This window comes from Gavialis gangeticus, unplaced genomic scaffold, assembly GCF_001723915.1.
Source record: "Gavialis gangeticus isolate Ggan-Ray unplaced genomic scaffold, GavGan_comp1, whole genome shotgun sequence".
Lineage (NCBI taxonomy): Eukaryota > Metazoa > Chordata > Crocodylia > Gavialidae > Gavialis > Gavialis gangeticus.
This window is the reverse complement of record NW_017729000.1, coordinates 2425925-2452122: the sequence shown is the minus strand read 5'-3', so window position 1 is coordinate 2452122 and position 26198 is coordinate 2425925. Positions and strand designations below refer to the sequence as shown.

At 50.7% G+C, this 26198-nt stretch overlaps 1 protein-coding gene across 1 annotated transcript in view; it reads left to right on the top strand.

The window, feature by feature from the left end:
- Positions 1-26198, top strand: part of LOC109289845 (cytoplasmic FMR1-interacting protein 2) — a 65646-nt gene that overhangs the window by 427 nt on the left and 39021 nt on the right. The window contains exons 2-12 of the mRNA XM_019506080.1: positions 8858-8998; positions 9880-9969; positions 10087-10164; positions 13978-14079; positions 15478-15659; positions 16144-16240; positions 16726-16854; positions 18321-18425; positions 21154-21245; positions 24541-24658; positions 25969-26088. Of these exons, the coding sequence (XP_019361625.1) occupies positions 8882-8998; positions 9880-9969; positions 10087-10164; positions 13978-14079; positions 15478-15659; positions 16144-16240; positions 16726-16854; positions 18321-18425; positions 21154-21245; positions 24541-24658; positions 25969-26088 (1230 nt within the window). The 5' untranslated portion in view covers positions 8858-8881. The remainder of the gene's footprint in view (positions 1-8857; positions 8999-9879; positions 9970-10086; positions 10165-13977; positions 14080-15477; positions 15660-16143; positions 16241-16725; positions 16855-18320; positions 18426-21153; positions 21246-24540; positions 24659-25968; positions 26089-26198) is intronic.

Sequence of the window (26198 nt, the reverse complement as noted above, 5' to 3'; positions counted from 1 at the left end):
GGGGAGAGCTGTCAGATGCAGGTAAATCCTGCTGTCTGCTCCTTTGTCACCTCCTGCCGCGAACATATTGGCTAAGTCACCCCCCACAACAGCACAGGGGTGGTAAGAGAGGGTCGCTAGCCCCATGTGTCTGCCCCTGATAGACTGGCTAAGGCAGTGATGGCTGGCAGGTTGGCCTGGAGTCAGGCAGAAGGAAGGGCAGGGTGGCACCTTCGAGACTGACTGGATCGGAGGGGTGGGAGCTGTTGTCGGCAACACCTCCTTTGCTGGAGCAGGGAGGTGCTGTGTGGATCAGACCCGGCAAGCGCCGATACGATAGTCGATCTCAGCGCGACGGGGAGGGCGAATCCGCATTATGTCCAGATTCAGGGACTCCGGGGACGGGGCCGCTGGCAGTGGCTGGGATGTGGCCGAAGGGCAGGAGAGTGCCGCGCTTATTAAGCGCGCCTGTAGGAGCCCCCTCCCCTGGTGCTGCACCCCCCTGCACGCAGTCTCCTGGATTGCAAAGTGACCGCACCGCCCTGCCGGTCCTATTTCACGTGAGTCGAGGTGGACAGACGGGGCCTGAAGATCGACCCTGAACGTTTTCTCCCCCGGCTCCGTCTCTTCCTCGTGTTTTCGGCCATCCGGTCGCTATATAGGGACGACTTTTGTACCCCCTCCCTCTGCCCAGGCTCGCCGTAGTATGGAGATAGATGAATTTATTCTTCTCATCTATTCACACAGATGAATTTGTTCTTCTGACTCTTCAGCAAGGGAAGGCGGTTTCACAGAAACATGATGGTTGTGAAGCTAGATCCACAGTAATTTATGGTCCCTCTGAAGCCCTCTCTGCTGCAGGCAGTCCAGCTCAAGCCTGGCGGTCATCCAGCCCAATGCTGGAAGCTCAGCACCACGTCTAGGTGTAAGGCCCATCCCACTGCTGCCTTCTCCCTTCAGGGTGTCGGGGGGTCGCCTCCGCAGGCAGGGTTCAAGCACAGGAAGCCAGCCAGCAATAACCCCCCAGTTCTCTGCACCCGACTTCCAGGTACTCTGCACCCCACGCTACCTGCCTCTTAGCACAAATCTGGAAGGAGAGACACATAATCTGTAGAAAACCAACATCCTTTGAAAACCTGTGGTGCATGTCCATAAGATGTAAGAAATAGATAAGACATAAAAAATAAGCAGCGGTGTGGATGTCCTTGGCACAGGCCACGAAGTGGGGCATCCTTTAAGAGCCAGGCCTTGGCCATAAACAAGCCCATCTCTCCTCATCACAGCTGCCGTCCCCTGTGCCAGGCTTTCTGCCGCTTCCCATGGTGCTGCTGCCCTGTCTGTGATACCACAGGCAGCTGGCCTAGAGAGCCCTGCTCAGTAAAATCTCCCCTCTGCAGCTTTTAGAGCTGTTTTGGCGTGGGCAGGGGTCTCCTCAGCTGGACCAGAGCAAGCTGACTAGTGCAGACAGCCTGAATCACTTTCTAGCTCTTGTCCATGCTGCTTCTGGACAAGCCAGTGGCTGGCTGGAGGGCTGCTGCAGACGTGGTTATGTGCATAGGTTATGTGCAGCCCTATGTGCGATGCGTCGGTTATGTGCAGCCCTATGTGATGCATCGGTTATGTGCAGCCCTATGCGATGCGTTGGTTATGTGCAGCCCTATGTGCAATGCACCGGTTATGTGCAGCCCTATGTGCGACGCGTCGGTTATGTGCAGTCCTATGCGATGCATCGGTTATGTGCAGCCCTATGTGAGATGCATCAGTTACGTGCAGCCCTATGTGTGATGCACCGGTTATGTGCAGCCCTATGTGCGACGCATCGGTTATGTGCAGCCCTATGTGCGATGCACTGGTTATGTGCAGCCCTATGTGCGATGCACCGGTTATGTGCAGTCCTATGTATGATGCACCAGTTATGTGCAGCCCTATGTGCGATGCACTGGTTACATGCAGCCCTGCTCTGGATTTGAAATTCCTTTTCAGCTCTGCTGCCCTGGAAAACTAAAGGCCTCATTGTAGATCTGACCCAGGGAAGGAGCTAAAAGGGTCCCAAGACCTTATGTGGCAAATATTTCAAGCCTGTCTTAAGCTTCAGGTACGAAATTAGAGAACCTAGACTTGATTGCCCAAGTTCAAATCCCCCTGGCGTTTGTTCAGTCCTTTCTCCTGAGGAAAACAGATTGGGTTGCACGTGGACTGTTCTGCAGAGGCTTTTGGATGAGGCCTTGTGTATGTCTGCCCTGCACAGACATTGATGTTCCCAGATTGTGGCCCCCTTTGAAAAAGCAATCAGGGCTCATGATAGAGGTGATATCTTCTATTAGACCAACAAGATTTTTGAAAAAAAAAAAAAAAAAATATATATATATACACACATATATATACACATACATATGTGTGTGTGTGTGTGTGTGTATGTATGTATATATGTGTGTACATATGTATATATATATGTGTGTGTATGTGTGTGTGTATATATATATATGTATGTGTGGGTGTGTATGTGTATATATGTGTGTGTGTGTATATATATATATATTAAAAATGTCCTCTTTGAAAGCCTCTATCTTGGTGTCCTTAGCTTGAGTTTGCCATTTCTCCCAGGCTGGGTATTCCCCGCTGGCTCCCTTTTGGCTGTGGTCCATTAGTGATGGGATTTATTATCACTGTCCCTGTAGAGCCAAGATGTTTCATCCCCGTTGCAGCCCTATAAGGAAGAGAGAGTTCCTACCTTGAGGAGCTTGCAAGCTATGTGTAAGACTAGAGAGAAGTGGTGGGTATAACACACAGGTGTGGGGAGCACAAGGTTGTTGTGATCATCTCGAGAAGCAGCCGTCAGAGCTCACCATCTCTCTGGGCCTTGTGCTGCAGCAGAAGAGAGCTGAAAGAGGGGTTTGAAAGTGGACGGTGGTGGTTTAGTGGATTTTTATGAAGAGCTGCTCCATGGATATACCCAGCGGGTGCTCAGGATATAAGGAGCTTTGAGGACCTTTGGGAAGGACCATGCCTTGCTTGCACCATACGGTAGAGTCAGCTATGTGCTGGGTGAGCGTGATGCTAGCTGGTCACGGCGTTCCTCTGGCCCATTTCTGAGTGAAGAAAATTGTGACACGATAAATACTGCAAGTGCCAGTTCAACAAAATTGTCTGCGACAGATAGGGCAGGATATATTTCCGGCCTGAATAATAAAGCTCCTCCTTGCTGCACATATACTAACGAAGTGCACAGGCCCCATATTCAAGCATCCTGGCTCCGCTCCACCCATTGGCGGTGGTGTGTGTGTGCGCGCGCTGATTATACACTCAGCAATTTGTAGCTGCTGTTGCAACCGTGCTTTTCAGGCCTGACAACACAGGAAGCATCTCCGTGCACCACAAATAGAGCACAGACCGTTAGTAATCGCCTCTTTTGAAGACTGAATGCAGCTGACCCTGCACAGATGGTTGTCGCTGGTTAATACTCTGCGTGGACCTTTTGGTCGCTGACCCAGTAACCCCCACCTCAGTATCCCCGAACAGAGAAGGTCTCGCCTTCCTCTGTTTCGGGCGTCAGAAGTGATGGCATTAATTGACAGATGCTCATCTCCCAGCAGCAGATGAGCTTGCCGTTCAGCTGTGAAGCTACTATTTAGAAACCTTGCGTAGAAAGAGCAGGGAGGGGAAGTTTGTTTTGCACAGGGGTCACTTCCTAATTCTCCTCCTGCGTGGGCATCTGTCCTTACGGCATGGGGGGGCATCTTCCCCTAACGCATGGGGGATTCACATGCAAAGTTCTGCAAAGTGAGAGAAAACAGGGCACGGCCCTCTGGTCTCATCATTTTCACAGCGGCCACGTGAGAGCTCCCCAGAGTGCAGCCCCATATGCAGGAGGAAGGAAGAGACCCTCCCTCCAGTAAAATGGTATGAAAAAACAAAATCCAAGAGGTTTCTAACTTTTCATGTGCCAAAAGTGGTCCAGACTCAAGGGTAGTAAAATAAAAGCCAATTCAGCAGCAGCCATCCCGACACCTGGTTTAAAGCTCGGTGTCATTAAGCAACCAATTCTGCGCTGGAGCTGAGCATGGGTCTCTCGAACAACCCTCCTGAAGACTGCTGCTTCTCAGTTACCGACAGGTTATTGTGGTTGAAGTCAATCCCTTTTTGACACACCACCTGCTAAGAGCAACGGCTGCTTATCAGCAACATTTCCCTGGGAAATAGTTTCCCCAAGGTGTCATCAGTCACCCCATAACACGTCCGTGCCCTGGTGCTGTGGCTAATGGAGATGAACTACATTTATAGTCCAGGACTGAAATGAAGAAATGGTCCTGGCCCATCTCCTTTTTGCTATGAGCTTCCCCCTTCGTTAGGCCTCAGGGTGCTTTGCAACTGGCCCTCGGACTCCACTTCTCCAGCAACACGCAGGAAGATTTTAATTAAAACCTTCTTAATCAAATCTGCATGGCCCTTGCCTTTTCCTTCTTTGAACTTCTCCTTCAAGGCCATCTAGGCCACAAAACACCTGACCAGGGCTAAGCAATGAGCAGCCTGTTGTGCTGCTGATTGCAAGACTATGAACTACCTCTTTGTGGTCATACACATATTTCCATCTCTCAACCTGTACTTTATTTCCATCTCTTGACCTGTACTTAGACAGTGGTAGGATGCCTTTTCCTTACAGGTGTATCCAGTGCCTGGCAGAAGGAAGGTTTTGGGGGCTGTAGTGCTATTCCAATGCAAATCATCAGTAACAACTATGATTGCACCCATTGATCTGCTCAGACCTTTGTATGTAACCAGGTCATTAGGGGCCGTGGTTGCTGGCAGCCCCCCCAGCAACGTGCAGATACAGTGAGGCCTGTTTGAATTTTTTATGTCTTCCTCAGAAAGTTTCAGTGTTTGCAAGCTTAGGAGCGAGGGCTTGCTCAGAAACCCTTCAGGCAAGAGGCGAGATTTAAATTTAAAAAGCAGAGGGGCCTTGGAAACATGAAGGGGATCCAAAAGCATCACGGTGTGTCATTAAGGGAGTGTTAGTTCATAGAGTCATAGACCATGAGAGCTGGAAGGGAGCTCAGGAGGTCACCTCTAATCCAACCCCCTGCTTCAAGCAGGACCAGCCCCAACTACATCATCCCAGACAAGGCTTTGTCTACTCGGGGCTTCAACACCTCCAAGGATGGAGAGTCCACCACCTCTCTGGGTGACCTGCTCCAGTGCTTCACCACCCTCCTAAAGAGAAAGTTTTTCCTAATATCCAACCTCAACTTCCCTTGCTGCAACTTGAGCCCATTGCTCCTTGTCCTGCCATCTGCCCCCACTGAGACCAGTCCAGCTCCATCCTCTTTGCAGCCCCCCTGCAGGGAGGTAAAGGCTGCTATCAAATCCCCCTCGGTCTTCTCTTCTGCAGACTAAATCAGCCCAGTTCCCTCAGCCTCTCCTCACCAGTCATATGCTCCAACCCCCAAAACATTTTTGTTGCCCTTGGCTGGACTCTCTCCAACTTCTCCACACCCTTTCTGTAGTGGGGGGCCCACAGCTGGACACAGGACTCCAGATGTGACCTCACCAGGGCTGAACAGAATTCACAGAAGTTTGGGGAATAATTCACCAAAGGGCTTTTTTGGAAGTCTGTAAGCCAGGATTGGATATAGACCTTTTGGGGGGAAAAAAAGCCTGGTAAAACTAGGTTGGTGGTAACTGAACCTGAAGTCGGGTTTATCTGGGTGAAAGTCAACACCCCAAGTACAAACTACGTGGTTAGAATGGCCTGAAAATCTACACACTGCTAATCCATCTTATTTTAGCCCTGGTCAGGTGTTTTGTGGCCTAGATGGCCTTGAAGGAGAGGTTCAAAGAACTGCATCCCATCTCTGACCATAACCAGAGCCAAAAGCTTCTGAGGAAGGGAGGTGACCCTCGCTGTTGGCAGGTTGTCATTAACAATGGTTTTGCCTTTACCCCAAACAGAGTTTGGCTCGTGGACTGAGAAATAGCCCCAATGTGAAGAGGAACACGGGCTCCTTGGCTGTGCAGGATGTAAAGGTGCAAAGGGATGATGCAGGATGCACCTCCCTTTGTCTTCCTATTGTCTGAGGGTAACGCAGGGGGATGCAAGAGCTCAGGAGAACGAGTGAAAGGAGTGGAGAATAGCATTGGGAGAGTGATTTTGAGGCACATGGGCCAGCGGACGAAGCTGCCAGGGGAAGGTACCACTGTGGGAATGGCAGAAGAGGCAGCGCTTAATAGCACGGGCTGGCGAAAGAGGAAGCAACTTCTGACTGGGGCGTGTCAGGATGTAAAGGTGGTTTTGACAGTTGCTATAATTCGCAACAGGAAGCAAGAGGGGCTGGAAAATGAGTTAGAAATGTCAGAGAGTGGGCTGGGGGGATGGTTTCTTTTTCAGCACGTGCATTATCTCCTGTGGCTTCATTTTAAAAGCACTAGGCCTGACGCATCCATACCTTGTCATTTGTAGGTGTGCGTAGTACAGTTCTTTGTGTGTTAAACAGGCAAGGATGCTATCACAAGGCAGAGCCCTTGTTGCAGTACCACCGAGATGCCTTCCCACATGTCCCACGCACTGAGTGATGCCCAGCTGCCATGTTTTGGAGCACATTTTCCTCTGCCCATCCAAGATCCCATACATCCTTCAGCACCCTTCATGCCAAAAACAAATGATCCCGGGAGGCAATTCCTTAACATAATTTGTTCGAAAATGCAGTGCATGCAAACGCAAACCCGACACACCAAAATAAACCAGTTTGAATTTTTTAATCCTTGTTAAATTAATGAGAATTAAACGCCGTGGTGTGTACAAGTGCCCTATGTGTCTGAAAAATGCCTTGAGGGGAATCTTGCTGGGTTATCAGTGGAACATGAGCTTCTGTTGTGATGCTGTGGTCAGAAGAGCTGATGTGAGTGGACAGGGATAGAGAGGCTGTATTACCTTTTTCTCTGGCACCGTCCAAACTTCCAGAGAGATGCGGGTAAGTTGGCGAGGGCTCAGAGAAGATCCATGAGGATGATATCAGGCTTGGGAGCTCAATCTAGTCTGTTCAATAAAGAGAAGGTTAAGGAGGGACTTGATTACAACCAAGACGGGAACAGAAAAGTGATAACAGAGGCCTGTTTAGTGTACGAGGCAACTGGTAGCTAGAGCCAGTGGCTGGGAGATGAAGCAAAACTAATACAGGTTAGAGGTAAGATGCTGGTGAGGGGAATTAACTATTAGAGACATGTGCTGGGGGAAGGGGGGATACTCCACAAGGGGAAATATTTAAGTCAAGACTGGGTGATTTTTCTCTAGGTCAGCTGCATCTATTGACCCTGAAATAGGAATTAATATAAAGAAGTCTCTGGCATGTTGGATCTCTTCTGTGAATTGATAAAGGAAAGATGAAGTGAAAAAGGGGGTTGCTTTCTCTGTTCCTCCCTAGCCCATCTGCACAGGGCATTCAGTACAAAATTAAGCTCCAAAGAAAGGATCGCTTCTTTTTGCAGTATCTTCTTTGCGGTTCCTGTCTGACTAGCATTATCTCAGCCCGTGTCACTGGTGATGTCAGAAATACAGAGGGCTGCAGGGAGGTCGCAGATAGGATGCACGGCAGGGAAAAGGCCTTTTCAAAAAGCTGCTGTTTCTTGGCCAAAGACCCTTGCCATAACCCGCTTGTCGGACGGTGATACTAAATTTTCTTTCCCAGAGAAGGGCTTTATTTTTGTCCCAGTCTCTAGCTTTATTTAGTGCGTGGGTGCGAGCGAGAGAAAGAGAAAGAGATGCTAAATACGGTCATTCTTTTTAGTCCTCCTTTGACCGATCTGCAAAAGTACCTCTGCATTTTGCACCATGTGCTTTTGTTCTGCTTTGCATGTCAGGTCAAACAAGAAGGGAGCTGGGTAAATGTGATGGGGTTTTCTCCTTTTTTCTGACACTGCGTACTAAAATGCAGAGGGCAAGGAGGTTGGGAGAACTGCCACAAATGCCAACCCTCATCTGTGTAGACTGGAGTGAGAAAGCAGGCTAAACAAGGATGCAGCAGGAGATAAGAGGCCATCAGTGGGTAGAAGCACCAGAGAGTCTTAGAGGGAAGGTGATTAGTACGTAGAAATGCATCAAGGGGATTAAACAGCGGGGGGAGAAGGGATGCTTAAATTAAAGTACAAGGTTGGCCCAAGGACGAATGGGTATGACTGACCGTGCATACATTCAGGTTGGAAATCAGAGGAAAGTTGCCCCAGGGAGGAGTGAGGACAAAAAGAAACCCTAACAAGAGTTAGAAACAGGGCTTTTTCTAACAGGAGAAGAGATAGGGGAGCATGGGATTCGGAGAAGAGACCTAGCCATGGCAGGGCCAAGGGGGAGAGGAGGCTCCCAGTCCTGCTTTAACAGGAACATGTCCCCTCCCAGTTGGCACTGGGATTCAATACTAAGCCACGCTGGCTGGTGGAAACCCACTCGGTGAGTGCAGGTTTCCGGCAATTAAAGCCTGTGGTTCCAGGGTCCAGTAGCATTTCCCACCCAGGGTCTCGGGCATGGACGGCCTGTCTGCTTAAAGGATTTTTGCACCAATGGTTTAAACTCCCGTTGCAGATGTGCTGCATGGGTGCAGGAGGAGGCTTATCCCTACGTCTTTCTGCAGGGCACGAGGGCAGGTCGCAGTCGTGCAGCACATCTGCAGTGGGGATTTGCTAGCCGAGTCCAGCTGTGAGCCTTCCCTTTGGCAATGTGGTCTTTCACCTGGGCACGTGGTGGTCCCCGTGAACTTAGCCTGTGGCTGGGCTGCCTGCAGTGGAAGTCCACCGAGGACTTGGGATTAGTTGAGCCCTTTTCTCTGAGCTCCTTTACTGTGAGTCTTTGAGGCCGGCTGCTTTTCTCAAAGCCCATCCTCTCCCTTGGCTTCAGCACAGCGCCTTTGCAGACGGGACCATGACCACTCACGTCACGCTGGAGGATGCCTTGTCCAACGTGGACCTGCTGGAGGAGTTGCCCCTGCCTGACCAGCAGCCATGCATCGAACCACCCCCATCTTCCATCATGTACCAGGTACGCTCCCACTTCTCGGGGGGAAGGCGAGGGTTGTAATGGTGCCTCCCCAAGGTGTTTGGGACAAAGCCTGTGGATGGATGCAACTTTTAACCCCTTGAAAAGGGGAGGGAGATTTGCCTCTCCAGAGCATGCAGCAGCAAGGGTTATGCCTATATGCACTTGTAGCCGTATAAAATACCTGAATCACTTTGAGGAGGTGCAGTGAAAGTGTCAGTGGTGTTGCTAGATCACGTGCATCGCTGTAGAAATGGGCAGATGTAATAGTTGCATCACAGCAGCTTTTCCTGGATTTTTTTTTGATTGCAGTATAACTGTTACCTCTTTCCACACCCTGTGTTGCAGGTGTCCAGGGTTTAGGGAAGCCTGTAGAGACCTAGCCCTGGGATTCCCAAGGGCTGTGTGTACTGCAGGCTAGCAAAAAGGATCTTCAGGTCTGAATAAGACCCAGCTCAGCGAGGGATTAGAAGGAGCAAAAAGTGGGTGTAGGTAGGAGATGGGAGAGGGCGATTACAATAGGAAAAGATCATGACATTGCCTCAGCCTGTGCAGATCCTGTTGGTTCTTCCTTTTATGCGTGTGCTCATGTCTTACAGCATCCACACAGGTAGGCAGGGCATACAGCAAATATAGCGTGTGCCTGCATCCTCTATTCTGCTCTTCCTGCCTTCACGGTCAGTGGGCTCCCTGTGTTAATGTGTAAAGATGCCCACACAACGTCGGCCTTGGTGTGCATGTTGGACGCTTAAATTACAGCATTTATTTCTCCCCATCAAATGGGACCCCCTTGCATGGTTTTATGGAGCCTTTAGTCATCAGCAATTGTGCTTGTCGTCTTAATCAACACGGCTTTAATTGCTGACCGTCTGCTGTATCCCCAGGCTAATTTTGACACCAACTTTGAAGACCGAAACGCCTTTGTGACCGGCATCGCCAGGTACATCGAGCAGGCGACAGTGCACTCTAGCATGGTGAGTCTGTCTGCAAGGGCTGTCCTCAGGGGACAGGGCACAGTCCCTGCATGCTGACTTGTGGGTCTTGCTAGCAGGTGTGGGCCGTTCACAGCAGAGCACTTGTGTGTGTTTCAGAATGAAATGCTGGAGGAAGGACACGAATATGCCGTGATGCTTTACACGTGGAGGAGCTGCTCCAGGGCCATACCCCAGGTAAGAAACAGTCCAGGACCTCTTTCCTGGAAAGAAACGTTGGAGCAGCCAGCTGGCTTTCCCTTCCAAATGCCTAGGACTTTGCTAGGGAAGACCCTGACGTGGAGAAGGAGGGCTGGAAAAAGGTTCCCGTTGCTTCTCCAAACTAGCCATCCACCGACCAGGGAAAGGAGGGGTGTCTGTTTCTAGGCGTAGCAAGAGAGACGGCTGCTTTAGCAGCTGCAAAGAGCTCTTCTGTTGCTGATAGCTGGCCTAGGGACACGTGCTCTGTATACATGTGCTCTGCTCCATGAACCGGGGTAGGACTCATTTCTGTCCATCCCTGCTACAACTGAAGCCATGTTGTAGTTTGCATCCTACCGTACAAACAGCCGCTGCTTTCATAGATTCATGGATATTAGGGTCAGAAGGGGCCTCAGTATGTCATTGAGTCCGACCCCCTGCCTAGGCAGGAAAGAGCGCTGGGGTCAGACGAGGCTGAGACGTGGCTAATTTATTTTGAGGCTGAGATTTATCTCACCCCAGAAGTGATTTCATAGGATCCTAAGGTTGGAAGGACTTCAAGGATCATCTAGTCCAACCCCCAGCACAAATGCACGGTGCTGTGTCCCCAGCCCATTGCATCCCATCCCAAACAGATGCCCCCCACCCCCCCCAGCATGTACTGGGGGAATTAGAGAAAAATTAGCAGAGTCTTTTCTAACTCACTTTGCCCCTATGGTTTCTTGACAAGCATGGCGGACCGATAACTCAAAAATATCTATGACCAAAATTGTCAAACTTGGCTTGTTTGGTGGCCTCCTTGGAGATCTCAACATCAAGTTGTGTTTGAAGAGAAGCCCTTCAGTCGTTTGACTGTCAAATGTGGACAGAGTGGCAGTAAGTTGAGATTTCACAACTGAGAGAAAGGAGGATATATTTTTGGTATGTGTTGTGAGAAGCAAGCTCCCAAAGCTGCTAGGAGGCAGTGACCCAGCAGTGGTGGATAGCTGGCAGTGAGGCCGTATGAGACAGGGGGAAAATGCGGTGTCTCGCATGGTTGCTGCACATACCACTTGGAGACGACCACCTCTAGGCTAGTATTGTGCAGGTCCTGAGCATGTCACACAAAAAGAGCCGATAATTGAGTCCTGGCAAAGGCTGAAGGGATCAAAGTCAAGGCTGAAATAGGGCAGGATTTAACCCAGTGGTTTGGGCATGCACTGGGACATGGGAAGCCCAATTTCTGTTCCCTGTTCTCAGTGCTCTGACCCATTGGATGCCATCCCCAAGGGGCTATTTGCTCTCCTGGGGTGGGTCTTTCCTTCTCTGCTTTTTTGTGACAAGCTTCCCACGTCTGGATTTTCCCAACATGGAACAGAGGCATTTTTGAAACCTCAAAAAAGTTTCCAGAGATGGGAAAACTACTCCCTACCCCGCTGGGCTCAGCACCTGCATGTCCTGCACTGCTGCATTTCAGTACTAATCACTCCACACACCTTTTCCAGGCAAATTCTTCTTTCCCACCACTTATTATTTAGATGCATTTTGAACCCTATTTGCTGCAACAAACACTCCAGCCTGAGTTGTGAAGGGCCTGGTCCTGGCAGCACTTACGCACACCTCCCTCCTAGTGAGAGAGTTTTTTCCCTAATATCCAACCTCAACTTCCCTTGCTGCAGCTTGAGCCCATTGCTCCTTGTCCTGTCATCTGCCCCCACTGAGACTAGTCCAGCTCCATCCTCTTTGCAGCCCCCCTGCAGGGAGTTTTAGCACCCCCCATAGGGCCAGAGCTAGCCTTGAAACCATTCCCTGTGGTGCCAGAAAAAAATACCCCCAGGCTTAGTTGGCTAACATTGTGTTTTCTGTAACGTAGTTGTGGTCCCCTCCTCACCCCCATCCCTCTTATGTTAGTCCCTTGCTCGGGCACTCTGTATTTCCCTTATGACTTTGGTTCATGAATCTTAACATCCCCTTGGTGTCAAAAACTTTGATCTTAGCCAAAAAAGGCCAAAGTGCTAATGGGAACCTACCACAAGGATAGGCTAGTGCAGCCTTCCCACAGCCACATGCTGATGTCTGCACCTTTTTGATCCGCACGAGAGGTCAAGACTCAGTTCCCCTTGGGTTCCTCTTTGCTGGCCCACAGGGCCCAGCTTTATGCTCCTGGCTGAAAAATTTGCTTATTCCCCATGAATTCCTTGGGCTGGTTTGCAGTTTCCTCCGTGATCACTGCAATGGGCCTGTGGGCAGTGTTGGGGTGGATAGCGTGAGGGAGATCGATGGCACGAGGGAGCATGTGAAGAGCATGCAGGAAGGGGTTTCATGTGCTTTGACGTCTCCCCTCCCCTTTGGCAGCAACTCAGGCAAACACGCATTTCCCTTACAGGCATCTGTAGGAGGCATAGCACGTGATGGAGCAAACCCAGTGCCCCAGCTGCAGCAGAGGGGAGGGAGCCCAAGTGATGAAAAATAATTAATGTGACCATACGATTCAAATACTCAGGTCCAGATCCTCAGGGGATGTGCAGCAGGGGCACGGACAGCTTTAGAGCTGCTTTTGCATCCTCCCACGCAGAGGAGCCAGCTGGGGGTTAGGGACTGTCCCAGGCACACGACACAGAAGCTATGGAGCTGCTTTAAATTGTGCTATGTGGTAGCAGGGCCATGCAATTTGTCCCCTATTAGGGAGGCTGGGAGTGTCCGTAGCACAGGGGGATTCCTCCAAAAAGGAGCTTTGGAGTCTGGCTGCCAGTGGTGCAGAGGGGCTGGAGGGCCTTGCCTTCAACTGTCTTGGGGTGAAGTGAGAGGCCAACGAGCCCGGCATGAGATGAATTCAGAACAGGATGAAACTGGGCAGCGTCGGATTGGAGTAAACATGTCTAACACTTCCCAGCGTGTCTGCAAAAGGGCTACAGCGAGGCGGAGGAAACTGTGTTTGCCACTCCCCTTGTCCAGCTTCCCAGGAGCAAGGGAGTTATTAAGTTGATATATTTAAAAGAGAAAGCAAAATCCACCTGAGAAGGCAGGACACCCCCCAATTATGGGGGATGGGATGGGGTGGGATGGGATGATGTAGTTGAGGCTGGTTCTGCTTGGAGCAGGGGGTTGGACTAGATGTGCCCTGAGGTCCCTTCCCACCCTCAGTCTAAGTAATCCCAGCATGGGCTTGATTTGCAGAGGGCTCCTCACAGCTGAAAGAAATTGGGCACTGGCAGCTACATAGCATCATGGTGGTGAATTTTTGGGCAGCTCGATGGCATCATGAATTTTGATGTTGTGACAGCGAGTCAGGACTGACATCATGTACAGGGTGCAGGGCAAATGTGGGGGGACTTTCTTTCTCAGCACAGAACCGGAGGTCACCCCCTATGTCTGTAATAACGGAGAGTATTGCATATCTGAGAGCTAGCCCATGTCCCTTCACTCTCAAGCTTGGGGTTATATCAACACTGGGCACATCTATGCATTCGTTAATGCACCATAGTCACTGCACATTTAGTTTAGTGTTTTCTTAATGAAGTAATAACTGAATGCACAGTAACTTCATTTACTGTGCAGTAGCACCAGTGCATGGTTTTATGTGATGGTTACTGCACCATAGTCTTATAACCGTGCAGTAGCTGATTAGCATGGTTTTTGACCGCCACGCTACTGCACAGCATTATTAGGCTACCGCATAGGAAGCATCTTGTGTAGATGCATCGGCTGTCCTCAGCCTCAGGCTAGCGGCCACCTTGGCACTTGGACCCTGGCATGAGCAGAGGGTGGTGGCCAGTGCCCATCAAAGGGAAATGCCAACCGGAGTGATGCCGATTTCTTGTTGCGTGCCAGGTGAAATGCAATGAGCAGCCCAACCGGGTGGAGATCTACGAGAAGACGGTGGAAGTGCTGGAGCCAGAGGTCACCAAACTGATGAAGTTCATGTATTTCCAGGTAACTGGTGGAGCAGGGAGATAGCAACCCATCTCATGAATGTTGCGTGGTCTGTTTGATCTGGTTTCCTTCCCAGGCAGCCAAGGCAAAGCCACTTTGGGTCCTCTGAGGGCAAAACCCTTTAGTTCTGCAGCTGGCAATGGGATATGTTCACAGCAACGCCACATGACTTGCCTGGCTTCAGATTTTGCTGTATACTCAAAATCCAGACCCAGGACAGGAGACCTTTGAAGTTCATCAAGTCTAGCAGACTTCAGCCCTTGCAAAATACACAGAATGCACTATATATATTTTATACCGCATGCAGTACATCTGCCCTGCAATACAATGTGCATAAAGTACAATATATTTACAGTGCAGTATATTTCTATGAAGGCAGCCACTGTACTGGCTTGGAGAGCCATAACCTTTGGTGGCTGGAGGAGGAAATGACTGTTATCCAGAAGCTGAAAGTCAGGTGCTGGATGAAATACAGAGGAGACGAGGTTTGTGTTAGAGGCAAGGATTTTGTCGGGTGGTACCTTTAATTAGACCAACTGCATAGTGAGATAGACAAGCCTTCAAATGCAAGACATTCCTCATTAGGAATTCATCAGGGATATTTGTGCTGGCATTTCTGCAGTAGAGGGGGATGATTAAGGCCAGTGCTCTTTGATGAAGGTAGGAAGTGTCTGATGCCCGATGCCACCCACCCTTCTCAGAAGTGATCAAGTGAACATTTTTTGATAGATGTGGCTGACCATGTCCCTTCCCCCCACTCCCCAAATAAGAGTTGTTTGGACTTAGGGTATTTTTCAAGAAGTTTCTTCATCTGTCCAGGGGCAAAGCTAGGCATAGTTTAGATCGTCCTGCAAGATCCTCCAGAAGAGGCTGATAATGGAAGTGTTTGGAGGCAAACAGCCTTTCATTGGCATGGTTCAGTATAAGTAAGGACACTAAGGGACCCCCTGAAGTTATCCATCCCTAGAGGTTGTCGACCCCACGTCCCCTTGCCATTAACTGCCTGCAGTGCAGCTGCACTACTGTCTGCCTCCAAAACCAGATGCAGGGTTAAGCATATTCGTGCAGCACCAGACACAGCTTGGCACTGCAGGGAGATAGGGGTGAGGGTCTGCCAAGCTGGGACCAACTGGCTTTGCAAGGCCTCCTGCAAAATTCAGGGCAGCTGGTCACTTTAATGGGTCATGAGCCTGGAAAGGCAACAGGCAGCGCACAGCCCTGTCTCCCCTGAGGTGAGGAAGGGGTCAGCGGGTGGATGTCGATGGCCATTTGCCCTCTGGACCAACCAGGAAGCAGGGAGAGATATTGCACCCAGGCACGCTGCACCTGTGGGTCACATAGTGCCACCCCGGTGAAGCAGGTGCCTGCTGAGCGCGGCCTTGCCCCGTTGCCTTTCAGCGCAAAGCCATCGAGCGGTTCTGCAGCGAGGTGAAGCGCCTGTGCCACGCAGAGAGGAGGAAGGACTTTGTGTCCGAGGCCTATCTGCTCACGCTGGGGAAGTTCATCAACATGTTCGCCGTGCTGGACGAGCTGAAGAACATGAAGTGCAGCGTCAAGAACGACCACTCTGCCTACAAAAGGTGCGGGGCGGTGGTGGGGACAGGGACGGTGGGCTCTGGTAGTGTGCTGGGGGGTGGACAAGGACATGCCATGGCTGTTTCCTAGGGCAGGAGGGGGAAGGTACGAAGCAGGGACTCGCAGGACTTGAGTTCAAGTCTGCTCTGCCACTGATTCTCTGTGTGACCTTGGGCAGGTCACTCAGCCTCTGTGGGCTTATGGTTCCCCATCGGTGAAAGGATAATAGCCCTGCCATGTCTCATGGGCTCACCCAGCACAGGGCATGTGAGTACCTAAAGCAGCTGGAGCTCTTAGGACTGCCGGAGGGAGAGCTGGATCTTTTCATTCAGAGCTTGCAAGGACCAGAGGGCTGCTAAAGTGAATGGAAATGCAAGGAGTCAGCCTGGGGCTGGGTTATTTTTAACCTCACATACATTTTGGGCCTCTGAACTAAGCCCTGACTTCAAGCGAGGGAGCGGGAATGACACGAGGAGCTCTCCTTTGCAGGGCAGCCCAGTTTCTGCGGAAGATGGCCGATCCCCAGTCCATCCAGGAGTCCCAAAACCTCTCCATGTTCCTGGCGAACCACAACCGCATCACGCAGGCAAGTCCATTCCCCCCCACACGCTTCTTTCTCCCAGCAAAGTTACAGGTCAGTGGTGCACACGCGGGGTCACCGTCGCCTGTAGGACCAAGGAGCCATGATTTCACAGCCGGAGCTCAGAGCCCCACAGGGTTGCCGGCGGAGGTGGCCACAGGGCTGCGATGGTTATGCCGTTACCTCCCGGGGATGGGACAGATGGGGGTCTCTGCCATATGGGGTGGCACGTGGACCCTGAAGGGAGCATGAAATATGCCCAGAGGAGCGCCTAGCTGCCAGCCCATCACTGGGGCTACAGGTGGAGAAAGCCTAGTCCCTGATCGTGAAGCTGTCCCAAGCCCCGTGACTCAAAAAGAGGGGAAAGCCATGAGCCATTAAGCCGAATGCAGCGAGTCAGGTCTCGGCAGACGCTCCCAAGGTCCCCTCAGATGTTCCCGACCCCTTGCCCTTCCTCCCTGGGGTTCACGTGGGATGTCTCTGTGTTTCAGTGCTTGCATCAGCAGCTGGAAGTGATCCCGGGCTACGAGGAGCTGCTGGCGGATATTGTCAACATCTGTGTGGATTACTACGAAAACAAGATGTACCTGACCCCCAGCGAGAAGCACATGCTCCTGAAGGTACCCCACATCCTGGCTCCTGGGGTGTTGTCTCTTGTCTGTTCCCACGACCTCCTGCCGGGGCTGGACACAGCCCTGGGTCCCACAGACGTCCCGCACAAGCTTTCTGAAGCGTTACCATGTTCCCAGCCTGACCGGAGCAAAACTCATTTTTTCCCCTGTCATTTCTCCCTGTTCTTTCTGCATCCCATCCCTCCTTCTCGTCCCTCTCTTATTCTCTACCATCACCTCTCTCCTTCTTGGCTCTCCCCCTGGCTAGCAGCTGGCCCATGCAATGCTCCAGGGATGTGTCAGGAACCAGAACTCGTGGTAGAGGTGATATCTTTTACTGGACCAATTAGATTTTTGCAAAAAAAAAAAAAAATTGTTTAATTGCAAGCTTTCCAGCACAAACACCCTTCTTCAGGCATAGGAGAAAATATCCAGGGATGTGCTGCACTATTTGGACAGCAGGTGGTGGTGCTCACAGACGAATGGCACTGCAGGCAGGGATGCTTCTGTTTCCATATGCAAGCACTGAGGAACTGGGCTGTCCCTGGTAGCAGGTGGAGAGAAGTCAGAAGCAGCATCGTGTGTCAGAGCAAAACCCTGCATCTGACCCCCCTGCAGATTTTGCAGTCCTGCATGGTGCAGCTCGGGGTGGTCTCCAGCAGTGCTGCAACAGCTGGGAACCCTGCCCCTGCCAACAGGCTGAAACATCCCTGGGGCAAAATTACAGATGTTCCCTAAAAGAAATGCAGAACTCTAGAAGTCTTGGTTCGGAGATGGTACCTTTTATTAGAAGAAAATCTGCAGAAAAAGATTTTCTTTTTGGTGTGATTTCTCAGCTGGTCTCATAAACGTATCATCCTGAACCAAGACTTCTAGCGTTTTGCATTTCTTTTTGTCTCAGACCAACACGGCTGCCAAATACATCTCTGACAGATGTTCCCCAATTCACTCTGGGAGGAAATGTTTACTGCTTTTTGATGGCATTTTTGGCTCTCTAAACTGCCTTTTGAGGGGGGTTTTGGGAGGAGGGGAGATGCAAACTACCAAGGCAAATGTACCGTGTATTGACAAAAAATATTTGTATTGACAAAAGATATGTCAGTATCTGTATGGACAAAATATTTGTCAAAAATATAGAAATATTTTTAATATTTTTATATATATATATTTATCAATATATAAATATATATATATGTGTGTGTATTTTGTCAATACACATATTTTTTGTGTGTGTGTGTATGTGTGTGTGTGTATACACACACACACAAAAATATGTCTATTGACAAAAGAGATCAGATTCACCCAAAGAACCTTGTCTTAACAAAAAATGTAATTCCTCCATTGACCTTTCGGCTTAGCTGGAGCTGTGATACTGAAGCCAGAAGTGGCATCTTCTCATGCCAAATGCAAGGGCAACCTCTTCATGCCATTTCTGGACAATAACTCTTGCCTCTTCTGTGATCTGGTCCTCCCAGGTGATGGGGTTTGGTCTGTATCTGATGGATGGCAACGTCAGTAATATTTACAAACTGGATGCCAAGAAGAGAATCAACCTCAGCAAGATCGACAAGTTCTTCAAGGTCAGTGACCCGCGTGGGGTGGGCTTGGGATTATTGCAAACCGAAAAAGTTAGCAGGAATGTTTCTTTAAAGGCTGCCTTTCCACTGGCATGATGCTGTGAAATGACCATGGGGATACAGTGACCCAAACAGCCTCTTGCCTTGGTTCCTGCTGGTTCATGACATAAATCGTGGCCCTGGAAGGAACAAATAAGCGCTGGAGCCTCCCGCTAGCTTGACTGCACACCCCGAAAGGCTCCATAAAGTGTTAGTGCAGAGGCTTGGTGAAGCAATTTAATTTCCTTTCTGCCGGGGGGAGGAAGCCATGCTGTGTGCTGCCATCAGAGCCCTTGGAAGTGTCTTCCTCTGCCAGATGTCCTTGTGGGGTTGGGTGCATCTCCTGTCCAAGCTGGCCCACTTCCACCAGCCGCTGTGGGAAGGTGCGAAGAGCTAATATGCTTCCCTTCTCCTGTCACTTCCTACCCTCTGTGGGTTTCATAGTTTTGTGGTTAGTAGGGTCGAAAGGGACCTGAGCAGATCATCGAGTCCGATGAGGTTGTCTGATTGCACTCCAGGGCTGGGAGCCTAGTGCTGGCACCCCCTGGCCTGAGCTGCAGCAGTTCCCCATGCAGAAACCTTCTTCTTCCCATTGCTGTCATCCACAGGGCTGAGCACACATTGCATGCTTAGTGCACGTGTGGGTCATATCAGACCCCGCAGACAGGTCTGGCTGTGGACAGCACATGGTAGGATATTTTCCTTGTGGAGTTGATTGTACCCGGGGAACTTTCCATGAAGTCCTGTTGACCATTAGTTCTCCTTACCCGGAGTCCTTTTGCCAATAACTTTTTTGTTTTTATTGAGTCCTATTGGATGAATTCCTCTCCTAAAATGGGAGAAAGCTCCCGGTTCTGGTAACCGCTTCTGCTCTGCATCAGCTTCACCCTTGCAAAGACAGCAGCCTCTGCCCTTACCTCAAGGCACTTGGACCAGGGCTGCCAGGCCCTGCCTTTTCACCCGCAGCCTGTGCTGCAACGCCAAAGGACTGAGCCCGTGGTGATGCCTGTGCACGAGAAGCTCTGCTTATTTGGCTCTCACGTGCAATGAGATGGCATAACGAGCTGACAAGCTTCTCTTAGACCTCCAGGAATCTGAGCCCACAGCTCACCAACCCTAGGAAAATCATTAAAACTGCCCAAAGTGTTCTGGATGCTCCCCTTGCTCCTGTTTGCTGCATTGAGCTTTTAGCTCAGTTCAAATCAAGCGTCATCGACAGAGCTTGGCCTTTTCAGTGCGTTTGGACTGCTGCGTTGATGGCTGTGAAGCTCTTTGAGCATCGGAGGGCAACACAGGGATATAAGTATCTCTCGCTGTGCTAAAGAGTTGTGCTAATTCCAACTTTCTCTCCACTCATGCCACATGTGGTATCTGGTGCTGTCTCATCCAAATGCACCTGTCTGCCTCACCACATCCCAATGGAGAAGAATCCAGCTCCACCACCACCCCCAGCTCCTTTTTCCAACCAAATCTCCAGGATCTTGAGCTGTGAAGGAAGCTGATTTTGTATGTAAAACCCCTGTAAAAGGTCACCTGAAGACAGCCTGGCAAACCCTGTGCTCAGACCCATCGGAGGAGGTAGACGGAGGTGGTAATAGCAGCCCTCCCTTGAGGATAGGAGAACTGCTACCACTGCCCCATGAGTGGCGGTTGTTTTGTCACTGGATGTTTGCTGATCGCTTGCTTTGGGGTTACTTTTTCAGCTAAGATTAAAATATAGCCAAGTCAGAGACCCCCTCCCACCACACACACACTTCTTCCCCTCGAGACATTTCAACAGCCAGGGAGGGTGTATCTCCTTCTCCAGAACCTTATTAAATGCAAAAGGAAATGATCTTTGAGCAACCAGTTGTTGCCCATCTTTCAAAGATGCGTTGGGCTGGCTTAGGCCTTTTCATGGCAACTCTAGGGCCATTCTCAAGTCCTAGCTAACGAGAGCAATACCAATATTAGCCATGTGGGCACCAAACCAACCTACTGGCCAATAAACCTCCCAATAGTCACAGTGGCAAGCTGTCATTCCCCATCCTCAGGACATCTGTCATCTATGCTTGAAAGCACAAACACGTGGAGCAGACAGAGTCCAAAGAGAGCTGGTCTTTGAGGAGAAGACTGCCTTCATTGCAGGAGGGAGGTCCTCCTGGAAAACTTGGACCTGTGAACTGTCAATCCTGCTGCCAGCGTCTTGGGAAAGCGGTGCGCCAGACGGGAGACACCGGGGAATCACCCGTTTCCATTTGCTCTAGGAAATCCCCCGAGGATGCTGCAGCCCTGCTCATTTTGGAAGTAGAATTAGCCCTGGCTGCTGTGCTGCTGTTCATCCCATGTGTCTGGGTTTCTTCCGGGGATGCCAGAGGTGTTGTTTTGGTATCTTACGCATCTTTTCTACACATGTGCTCTCCCTTCTCCAGCAGCTGTCGGGGCTGCGCAAGTGCCTGCCGTCACATCCTGGCACAGCCCCTTGTTTGACCATAAGGTATTGGTGGCATCAGGGGAATGGAGGTCTGTGAGGGTTGGTTCTTCAGTGTTAAACACCTTGCGTTAGCCTTCAACCACTTGCAGCCGTGGCCTTCAAAGTTGTGACTGTCCCCGAGACCAAGACTATCTGTTCCTCCCTTGTGTCCGTGTGTGTTGCTCTCCAGCCGCAGGAGGTCTCTGCTGTATTTCAACCATCTTCTGTTTTCTTTTCCAGCAGCTGCAGGTGGTCCCTTTATTCGGCGATATGCAGATAGAACTGGCCAGATACATTAAGACCAGTGCTCACTATGAGGAGAACAAATCCAAGTGAGTGCCTGCCGTAATGTCTCTTGGCTTTTGTGTGTCCTGATTGGGTAGGGAGTAAGGGTGTGTGCCCAGCTGGCACCCTGTGCAGGGTGTGTGTGCATGTGTGAGCTTGTCCCTGCAAGCATACGAGCGCGTGTGCATATACAGCCAGTGGCACGTGTGAGTGTGAGCAAGTCATGATGTGGACATAGTTGCCCGTGGGTATGAAAGCACGCGAGTGTGCGCACAGTCCTGAGTGGCTCTGTGGTTGTGATCGCGCGGCGGGCTGTGAGCCCAGGCACATGGATGGGGATGCTCAGATACGCACCCATGAGCGTTATGTGGTGCGATGTCTGTGCTTTGGTGCTTGCCTGGGTGAGTGTCAGTACAGGTGCTCACGAGGTGTGTGTGTGCCCACATGGACAAGCGTGTGTAAGTGTGCAAATACAAGTGACGCGTACCTGCTCTGGGCAGATTTTCATCCGCAAGTTTGACCCAGGGTGAAAAATCCCCCAGAGCATGACCGCAGCACTGGCTTCTATCTGTGACCCCAGGGCAGCTCTCCATGGGGTTAGTGAGTGTCCTGCCCAGCTGGGGGGTTCACCCTGGACAAGGAAAGGCACACCTGTTGCTCAAATGCTTTAGATGTGAATTTTGTGGTACGGACGATTCTGTTTTGCCCCAGGGTTTTCCATGCCAAGTGATTCAAAAGTGCAAGGGGGTTGCAAGGCACTAATCTAGAATCTGGACCTAAATCCAAGGTAGCAATCCTGCGTAATGAGATCGAAAGCGTTGGTGGATGTTGCATCCAACCCACGTGAAAAAGTCACAGTTGTCTTCACAGTTCTGCACAACTGTTGATTACTGGTGAAAAGGACTGGAGAGATGAATGTGTATGTCCAAGATAGGTTCGGACATGAGTGCATTGGTGACTTGCCTGCCCTGCCGATCTGAGCTGTGCCTGGCTGAACGGGATAACCCTGCCTCACTCGGGGGGCTGGGCTGGGGGAGCTCACGTGGTCCGGTTCAGCCCTGCTTTACTGTGGTGCTTTGATATCACTTTTCGTGTGCAAAGATTCATCCATGGGACCAAAAGCCAGACAAGCAGTGTACAGAAGTGCCTCCGCTGTTCTTTGGAGCATCTTTATTTCTGTCTCTTCCCGAAGCTGAGGTTGCTGCTGGCGGTTCTTGCTGTGTGGGCATGAGCCCTCAGGAAATGAGCTAAATGCTGCAAACTCAGCTCTCCTTCATCCTCAAGGTTGGCTTGAGATGAGACAATGGAAGCATAAGTCACGGAGACCCTGCTCCGTCCGCAGTTGCTACGCAGGTCCCTCTTGTCTTGCCTCGCAAGGGGAGTAGCCTCCATACAAATAGCCCCGGGCTAGAAAATGCCATTTAGTGCTTCATCAGTTTGCTTCGTATTTGGTTTTCTGCAGTCAGAGCGGAGGTCTGAGCCACCTCTCCGCTGGGAGGAAAGGATGGTCCTTCACTTTCCAACCTCAAATGCACTTTGCACGTCCTCATTCTTCAGACTGGCTGAAACATCGTGATGGTTTTTCCTGGGGAAACATTTTGAAATGTTTTTTTCTTAAAAAAAAAAAGTCCTCCTATTTTTTTCCAGTCTTTTGGACAATGGTAGGTTTTGAAAACCGTTTGGGGTAAAACAACAAAAATGTGTTGCTTGATGAAAATCTTAAGACTTCCAAAATCAAATTGCATGGAGATTTTTAATAAACAATTGCACATAAAAGCTGGGGAAGGTCTGCCCACATATAATTTTTTTTTTTTTTTGGTCAAACCACTGTTTTTCATACTAAAATATTCCCACAACCATTTTCTAACAGCTCTGCTCACTTTGTCCTCTTCAAGACTAGCTGGCTGGTGACTTCTCTGTTTCTCCATCATTTCGAACGTGCCTATCGCCCCAGCTGCAGTGCACTGAATCTCTCTCCCTGCCTTGCTTTACTAACCGGTTTCTTTCCTTAGTCGTTCTCTGGCCAAGGCGCTGTCGGACTTTGGCCTTTAAACTGTTTCAGGGGCAATTTTATATATTCCCTGTACTGAGGCTCCTGCTTTCGTCCCTTTTCCCCTTCTTACCCTTCTTCTCCCTTCCCTCCTTCCAAGATGCAATTAATTGTTGTCTTCCTTGCATGGCATTTTATTTCTCCCATATGGACTCGATTATATGTGGCAGGCTGGGCTGGCACCGCACTGGGCATCCTTGCTAGCCTGCCCAAGTCTCTTGGGGGAAGCGCAGGACACTGAGACGGGTAAGAGTCGGCTGGTGGGATCGTGGGAGACCAGGCGTGACGAGGAATAACGTGGCCGAGTAGGTAACAGGTCTGCAGCGGCTGCAGATGTCTCCATGAGGAGCATCACTAGTACTTGGCCGAATAAGCAGCTGACTCAGGTGCCTCTTCTGCTGGTGAAGGTGCGAGGCTGAGGGAGCACGATGGATCTTACCACTGCCCGTCAGAGGCTTGAAGCGATCGTCATGGCAAATAATGCACGAGATTTCTCTGGGTGCAAATGTCTGCACAAAATAGTTGTGGCACAGCTCCGAGGTCAAGTCCCCAGACGGTCGTGCCCAGGAGAAGGGGGTTCATTTGTGACACGGTCTCCATTTAAGTCCTGGCCGGGAGAAGGGGATTCACTCATGACATGGTCTCAGGTCTCCTTAGCATTTATTATACCACCTTGCACTTATTATTGTGGCAATACGAAGTCCCTGACACAGCCAGTGGGAGCAGAGGGCTCAGAGCAAACAAGTCGAGCCCCGTAAACCGTTCCCTGCCTTTTCTTCCAGTGCAGGTTTGTTTGTTGGGGTGGGGATATAGTCCAGGTCGAAAAGAGGAGAGGGAGGGAGGCATCTTTTCTGGCTAGTCACTCCCTTTGAGGCTGGCTGGTCTTAGTCTGGGAAGGAAAGGAAGGGGCGATGCCATTCAGCTGCACGGCAGCTTAGATAAGGGCTGCCTGTCCGCGACCGTCTGTCCGGCCCCCCTCCACAGCCAGTAGGTAAGTACAGCACGCACCTCTGCATTTTGTGAGAGGCTGAATTGAAAAAGAGCTCCACTGATGGCAGGGGTAGAGGAAAACTGTGCCTGGCGCGGTGCAAGCCATCCTCCGGATGGAGAAAGGCCGTATGCCCGTGCGTGCGCACGCACACGGGTCGTGCGGTGTCTCGGGCTGGGATGCGGGGCAGGGTGGGTGCCCGCTGAGAAGGCACGTCCCGAAGAGGACATGGTTTAAGGGGGAAGGAAGCAGCAGAGCCGGACAGCCGTGTTCTGCCCGCTCAGGAGGCTGCTTTCCTGCCCAGGTGGACCTGCACCCAGAGCAGCATCAGTCCCCAGTACAACATCTGTGAGCAAATGGTCCAGATCCGTGATGACCACATCCGCTTCATTTCGGAGCTGGCTCGCTACAGCAACAGCGAGGTAAGCACCGCCGGGCGCCTCCTCGGAGGGCACTTGGTGCCTGCACGCCGGCCAGGGAAGAGGCCAGGCCGCGGGGGGGCATGCGGTGCCTGTGGGCCGTAACAGGGGAGAGGGGCATGGGGGGGACGTTGCTCCACGAGTCACGTCACCCTCCCCCCGGGCCGTAACCGTCTCCCCTGGATGGCCTGGGTGCACGGTGAGAGCTGGCAGTCTCTGCTGCAGAGCCATTAAATGATGGCGATTTCTGGTATTTGCTGCAAAAGACTCTTCTCTTGCCTCTAAAGCAGAAACTTGAGAAATGTTTTTGATTATTGAAGTACAAGGTCTATGACCTTGAGGTCTGGAGTAGAGATGAGCGGAGGATTGGTAGCGTGCAGAGGTCCAGGGGGATGAATTGTTGGAGGGATGAGGAAATGCAGACACTTACGTTGACGGAGGTGTTGGGGACCTGCCAGGGACCGGGCCGGAAGGGGAAAGGAGCACAAGACTTCTGTGGTCCCTATTTGGGGTCTCGTAGCACTTAGTGGCTGGTGGGTATCTGTCTTCGCATGTCTTTTGGGGGATCGGTTGTGTTTTTGAATGTTGGCTCTATTATTTTATAACTCAGGTTCATTAGTAAAGTTACAAAAAAGGATATGTGATTAATGATGTGATGAAACGTTCATAATTTAGCACGCATCATGGCCCATGGATGTCAGCGGAGGTGTAGAGGGAGGGTGTCATTCATACCAAAACAAAGCCCCTCTCAGGGCGTGGGAAGGAGGTAACAAGGAGAAAATAATAGGGCTTTATTGTGGTTTTGATTTATTGGCTGATGGGAGGCCCCTTCTTCTTGGCATCTGGTAATTGTTGCTGCTGCTGGGTTGCTGGCATTTATGACTGAAGCTCTGCTTTCCAGGGTGCCTACGCCTTTTCTGTATTCAATTTAAATGACTGCAAAAGTGCTCAGTGAATAAAAAAAGGGGTATCCCAAAGACCTGGATAGTCTTGGAAGTGCCTCGCCAGAGCTTTTGAGGGAGCAGGGACGATAAAAGAGGGGTTGTCTATTTTCTCCAGTTTTGCCGGACAGGGAATAAGTTGAAGCAAGGCCCAGTGATTGAAAAGGGCTATAGCCAGCTCCATCTGCACAAATGTTTGGCAGTTCCTATCAGGGAATATATTGCCCATCATGTTTCTGTCTCTGACTGTGAAATCATTTGAGCTGCATTTTGGTGGCAAATCAAGAGCCATGAGCTCTCTCGCTCCATGCAGGGCATTTCCGGCCGAGTGGTTTTCTGCGTCCCATGCTGCCCTTGTGTGTTTTGCTCCAGGTGGTCACTGGCTCAGGACTGGACAGCCAGAAATCAGATGAGGAATACAGGGAGCTCTTTGACCTGGCCTTGCGGGGGCTGCAGCTGCTCTCCAAGTGGAGCGCCCATGTCATGGAGGTGGTGAGTACCGCATCTCCCAGCGGAGCATCCTCACCGGCTTCTTCCCAAGAGGGCTTGAAATGTTTCCGGCCATGTTCAACCAGAGAAAGTCCACAAAAAAAAACAAAAAG